The following is a 6,504-nucleotide window of genomic DNA, read 5'->3' on the forward strand; positions in this document are numbered from 1 at the left end:
TTTATTCACACACACACACACACACACACACACAAACACTGTTACATATATATACAAATATGTATATTTGTATGTATATATATATATATATATATATTGGTGTATATATGTCAAAATCACTTTAATGACCACTTTTCCATGCTTGTATAGGTTGGATGGAGTTTTGTTGAGATGAATTTGTAGCATGGTTATGATGAAAGACTTCTCCGTATATATACATCCTTTATGTATAAATTGAGACACAAAGTGTTCATTTCAATACATGGAGAATAAACTGTGTATGAAATGACATATTACAAGTGCAGCAAATCTTCATCAGAAATTCACATTTAGGCTGATTTTACACATCTATGCATATTCTTGTTGCCAGTTGCTATGATATGTTTCTTCAGCTATTGCATTGGGTTGAGTATGTAGCTGTGGAAACAGCTATTAGTGAAATTTGTGCTGGGTTGAGCATGTAGCAAAAGAATTCATCAACGAACAAATTCATCAAGGAACAAGTTTGCTCATGGTCTGAATTCACTTTGGCTTTTTCATACCAAAACCATTTGTAGCCTCTGTTCACAGAAAGTTCTTGTGATTGTCACCAAATTATCACATGAACAAAGAGCGCTGATTGGCTGAAATGGGGGCTGCACTCATGATGAACTTGTGGTTTACATGTAGCTGAAAGTGGGGTTGAAACCAACTTTTAAGATTTTTACTACAACTGGATGCCCTTCCTCTCACCAACCCTCATCTGTTTCCTAGTAGGTTAATATTTCCCCATGACTAGATATGTTTTCATGGAAGATTGGTAATGAAAGACACCACCTGCATGATGGTAACATTTATTTCCAACTGTCACACGATGTTAAGGCAAGGAGACAGTAACACACACACACACACGCACACACACACACACACACACACACACTTATGTACTCACATACAATATTATTCACAAATTGTGACATAAAAGAAATAAGCAACACAATAGTCAATATATAATATGCTACAATATGTAATAGGTGGAGGCGCGTGGCTTAGTGGTTAGGGTGTCAGCATCATGATCGTAAGATTGTGGTTTCAATTCCTGGACCAGGCGACGCGTTGTGTTCGTGAGCAAAACACTTCATTTCATGTTGCTCCAGTCCACTCAGCTGGCAAAAATGAGTAACTTTGCGATGGACTGGCATCCCGTCCAGCTGGGGAACATATACGCCATTGAAACTGGGAAACCGGGCCTATGAGCCTGGCTAGGCTTTAAAAGGGCGCATTTATTTTTTTTTTTTACAATATGTAATACATACCTCAATTTTTAGGACTTGAACTGTCTTAAATACCTAATACCATTTATAATTCACAGTGTTGCCCAACTGGCTACAAAAGTGTATCTCAGATCTACCACAAGCCTGAAGGCTCATAATACAGGAGCTTATCCTATTTCAACGGCATTTAACCCTTTAGCATTCAGATAATTCTGTGAAATTGTGAAATGTAATATTTATTTACTGACACCCTTTTGAAATAATCATGGATTATGTTGTAGCTTTGAAATTTCAATGAAGTGATTGTTTATTTTTTTTAAGAGTGACATTGTAAGGTAGGTATGAGATGCCAGATCTAGCTGGTTTCAACATGGAACAAGTAGGATATTTGGGTTGGATATGGCTGGTTTAAATGCAAGATGTTGGCATTTAAACCAGCCATAAGGTTATTGCATCGTGGTTGGCTTCACCTGGGCTCACACCCGTGACTTCCATTGTTTGCCACAAAGCCTTCCTATTTTTACTGGTGATTGTGCCACCTAAAATTTTAGACCCAATAAAGCTTGCACAATATCATACACACTCTGTTAACATGACTCACAGACATGCCAGGGCAAGATATCCTGTGCTAATATGGGTCACCAGCTCAGGAATGTGAGAGTGCCATTATCTCAAGCGCAAGCAAAAGATCCCCAAAATGTCCAATCCCATTCCCTACATGTCCGGTTTTAAATCAGAGTGACCTTCTCATATGGCAGTGAGCTGGCAGAAATGTTAGCACGCCTAGCGAATGCTTAGCAGTATTTCATCTGTCTTTATGTTCTGAGTTCAAATTCCGCTGAAGTCGATTTTGCCTTTCATCCTTTCGGGGGTTGATAAATTAAGTACCAGTTGCATACTGGGGTCAATCTAATCGACTGGCTCTCTCCCCAAAAATTTCAGGCCTTGTGCCTAGAGTAGAAAAGAGTGACCTCATACACCCATACATACATACATGCATACACACAGACACATAAATGCTAGCAAACAAAATTAATCTATATAATCTATTAAATTATCTATAAATACATGTATTATATACATTCCTAATTTTAGTGAAAAAAATGTGCGTTTTGTACATTGGTTTTTTCCAGTAATTGTTGAAATGTCTGGATTGGCCTTCCTAGTGTTGACCAATTCAGCTGTGAAGTTAGGAGCAGAGTCTATATTTTGTTCAGTAAGACAAACTGGTGCAAGTAGAGTTACATCTATTGTTCAGTACACAGCACTGTTCACAGCATCTATTGTTCAGTACACAGCACTGTTCACAGCATCTATTGTTCAGTACACTGCAGGCAGATTTAAACTTAGGATCCTGTCATCACTTGTCCAGTATTATTAATTAAATTGACTTACACCTCATTGATACGTTCTTGAATTATTGAACAACTAACCAATCTTTGAGTCTTTTGCATTTTGCCATTGGCAGTGCACTTTTTCTATAATAGAAATATGTTTGTATTATAATCCTGAATGTTTGAAATCCCAAATGGCTAGAATTTTGAAAACAAACATCTTTACAAGTTCATCTCAGGCTACATTATCTAATATGCTCTTCCTTTTTTTCCAAAGATGGTTGGATATAATTTGAAAGAGATTTGGCTACTGTTTTCAGCAGACCAAGAATTTACCACAGCATAGTGGTATAATTCGCCACTAAGTATTGGCCTGTAAAACTGAGTAATACTGAGATCAATCCTTGCTTTAAGCTCTCTGCAGGGAAAGTTAACTTGCAATAGACTAATATCCTATCAAGGGGAAGATTTACCTCTCATCAGGCCTAGCAAGATCTGTGACAGATGTACTAGTCCCAGTGTATCCACAGACAAGTGACCTTATGGTTAACCTTTTTTATACCAACCTATCTGAGTCTACATCTGATTCAATGGTATCTTTTATCTTTTATTTTTTAATTGTTTCAGTCATTAGACTGTGGCCATCCTGGGGCACTACCTGGAAGAATTTTTAGTTGAATGAATTGACCCTAGTACTTTTTTTCTTTTTAATTTTTAAGCCTGGTACTTATTCTATTGTTCTCTTTGCTGAACTGCTAAGTTATGGGGACATAAACACATTAACACTGGTTGTCAAGCTGTGGTGGGGGACCAACACAGGCATAATGACTCACATGTATACAAGCATACGCACACATGTACAGGACAGGTTTCTTTCAGTTTCTGTCTACCAAATCCACTCACAAGGTTTTGGTCAGACCAAAGCAATAGTAGCGGACACTTGCCCAAGGTACCACACAGTGAGATGAACCTGGAACCATGTGGTTGGGAAGCAGGCTTCTTACCATACAGCCATGCCTACAAACTTTCTGTTTATAGTAATTCTAAATTAAAATATACATCAAAATTTCATGTTCATTTATGTTTCAAACACCAACTTAGATCCACATTACTATTTTATCATGGTACAATTTCCCTTCAGGACATGTTACCTATGGAAAAGAAACTGTTTGAAGAGATGGCTCAGAAGGACAAGATTCGGTACGAAAATGAAATGGCTAACTATGTGCCACCCCCCGGTGAAATTAAACGGAAACGGAAACAAGTTAAAGATCCGAATGCTCCAAAACGTTGTCTGTGAGTGGAAGTTTACTCTGTACTCTGGAAATTTTTCAAACTTTATTTTCTATTATTTCTTTTAATTCATTATTTTGCATCTTGTATATAGAGACATATGTGTAAGTATCATCATCATCATCATATCATCATCATTAAATATCTGTTTTCCATGCTTACATGTGTGCATGCACGTATGTGTGTGTATATATATATATATATATATTGAGAAAGAGAAAGAGAGAGAGAGAGAGATATTTATATGTATATATGTGTATATATATACATATATATGTCCAGTTTAATATCATCACCTGCCTTTAGAACAGTCCACTCTGTAACAAGCACTCTGGCCAAGTTTCTGGTCTGAGGATAATTCACACCAGTTTTGGAGACTGTGACAAGGTTCATGGGTACTACTCTGTCTTCTGTGATTAAGCATCATAAAAAGAAAAAGGTCAATTGAAATCTTCTGTTTTACTAACTCTTTATCTGCAAAACATTGTAATACAGTGTTTTCTAACATATAAGCCAACATAGAGTATAAAATAAACATGTAGTGTAATCATTCAAACATAGTTACCATCTTTCCAAATCCTGCTGCATTTCACTTGGAATTTTTGGCAACTTTGGTTAGAAAAATTCAACTTGTATCCTGGAAAACATTGTAATAACTAACAAATTGTTGTTAGTATTGTTATTGAGCCTGTCCAGGGAGTTCTGTTCAAGCAAGCCTAAATTATGCAGGTAGTCAATCAATTATTTTCAGAGCAGAATGAGGGTATGGGATTTTTTTTTCTTTTCCATTTTCAAATGGTTTGGTCTGAGGGAAGGAACTGAGACTGTGGCTCTAGCAGGTCCTCTGACACTGGTGAGACTGATGCAGTTGATGTTCTTGTTGAACATGAGTCAGTCAACAACAGTAGGAAAAACACTGGCAAGGAAGGAATTCCACATGGGTAGCATGGATAACATTCAAGGTAGAACTGGGATAAGTGATATGGTGTGGATCCTGGTGAGGGTAGTGGTAGACACAATATGGATAATGAGGGGAGGAAAGGGGAGTGAGTCACATGTGTCAAAGTGAAGGTGGTATGTAATCAGTGGGCTCTGAGAGAGGCCACTGTCATAGTGATAGAAACGACAGAGGGGGGTAAACTACGTATTTAGGGACCAAAAGTAGGAGTATGTTGGTGGTGTGACTTCCTGCCAAGTGGTTACATGTCTTTTATTTAAAAAATTTTGTTTTTAATGCAATCTCAGGCGTTTGTATGTGTAGCAGTAGCATCATCAACCTCCTGCTCTGCTGTGCAGTGGAATGTTACATCAGAAACTGTGTACAAGTTGGAGCATGTTCAGTGTATTTTGCCTCCTTGTCTGTTCATATATTGGGAACTGTTGATGCCTTAAGATAACCCTTTACCTATCCAAAGTATTTCTATTAGTTTGTCCTTAATATCCATTCTTGTTTTCGGACTTTTAGTTAGCCCTTGTTTCATGCATTCAGAGTAATATAAAACTTTCCTTTCATAAGGACCAAAGTACTCTGGTAGTTAAAAAGAATTGGTAATGTGTATAATTTATGATGCATGGACACCTGGGAAATACATCCTGTGTGTCACGTGTTACACAGGACAGAGAAAGGGTTCGTAAGTAATTGCATAACTAGTTAAAAGAGTTGAGAAGTTACTTATCCTTTTGTGTTTGTACTACATCTCTCCATGGCTAAAACACTTAAGTCTCATCTGCTAAGTTCATCTAGCTTTAAAACATTGTTGTTTAGATTCATATCAGCCTTGATAGTGTAAACAGATCTCTGATCAAAGGCCATTCTGGCTACGATCATATCTGATATTCTAGAATAGTGTACCTTGGACAATATTATTTAATGTATTCTTATTTAAGATGACAGTGAATGGTTGGAGGAAGATTTGCCTGCTATTTCTAGCAGGTCGAATGACCTCATAGAATTTTCTTCTTACCTCTGTAAGTAGTGGCACTCTTGTGTAATTTATGTAAGTTATGTTGGTGTGTAGTGTTATGATCAGTGGAAAAATATATGTCTATAATAGGCCAGCTACAGATCCAGAAGATTTATCTCCCTTCATTCCAAAACCATACCAACTTACCTTGTGAATTCTTGTGATTCAAATAAGTGTTAGCTTTCTTGTGCAGTTGAAGATCCTAATGGTAACTGCAATGAATACAAAGTAAGGTGGAGCTCAAATTCTATTCGACATGTTGATACCTTGGAATTTGTAAGATATGTTTAACAGTCCCTAGAAAAGAATAGTACTCAAATACCGAAAGTAGAGTTATATGTTTTTATTAAAGCTGCAAAATTATTACAAGACTGTTACTCAGAGTTTCATATTCCTGTTCGTTGGACAGTTGTGATGAAAACTTATCACAACCATCTAGTGTACGCGTAGCTTTAATAAAGTATATATATATATATATATATATATAGTTTTAGGGAAATTAATAATTTTCATCGATGAGTTCTTGAAAACTGGTTATTTTCCCTAAAACTATATATTATATATACTTTATCTATAAGGCTCAATTTAATTTTAATTTTTTATAAATTGATTTTAATTGAGTTTTTTACCTGTAATTTTGGATTTTGTCCCTAATATTAT

The 6,504-nt window shown here is 36.4% G+C and overlaps 1 protein-coding gene across 1 annotated transcript in view; it reads left to right on the top strand.

Annotated features, from left to right (window-relative positions):
- The window catches only part of LOC106878089 (nucleolin), a 25,465-nt gene that overhangs the window by 15,265 nt on the left and 3,696 nt on the right, over positions 1 to 6,504 (top strand). Inside the window, exon 2 of the mRNA XM_014927189.2 lies at positions 3,729 to 3,883. Within this exon, the coding sequence (XP_014782675.1) occupies positions 3,732 to 3,883 (152 nt within the window). The 5' untranslated portion in view covers positions 3,729 to 3,731. The remainder of the gene's footprint in view (positions 1 to 3,728; positions 3,884 to 6,504) is intronic.

Source organism: Octopus bimaculoides, chromosome 7, assembly GCF_001194135.2.
Source record: "Octopus bimaculoides isolate UCB-OBI-ISO-001 chromosome 7, ASM119413v2, whole genome shotgun sequence".
In the NCBI taxonomy this organism is placed as follows: domain Eukaryota; kingdom Metazoa; phylum Mollusca; class Cephalopoda; order Octopoda; family Octopodidae; genus Octopus; species Octopus bimaculoides.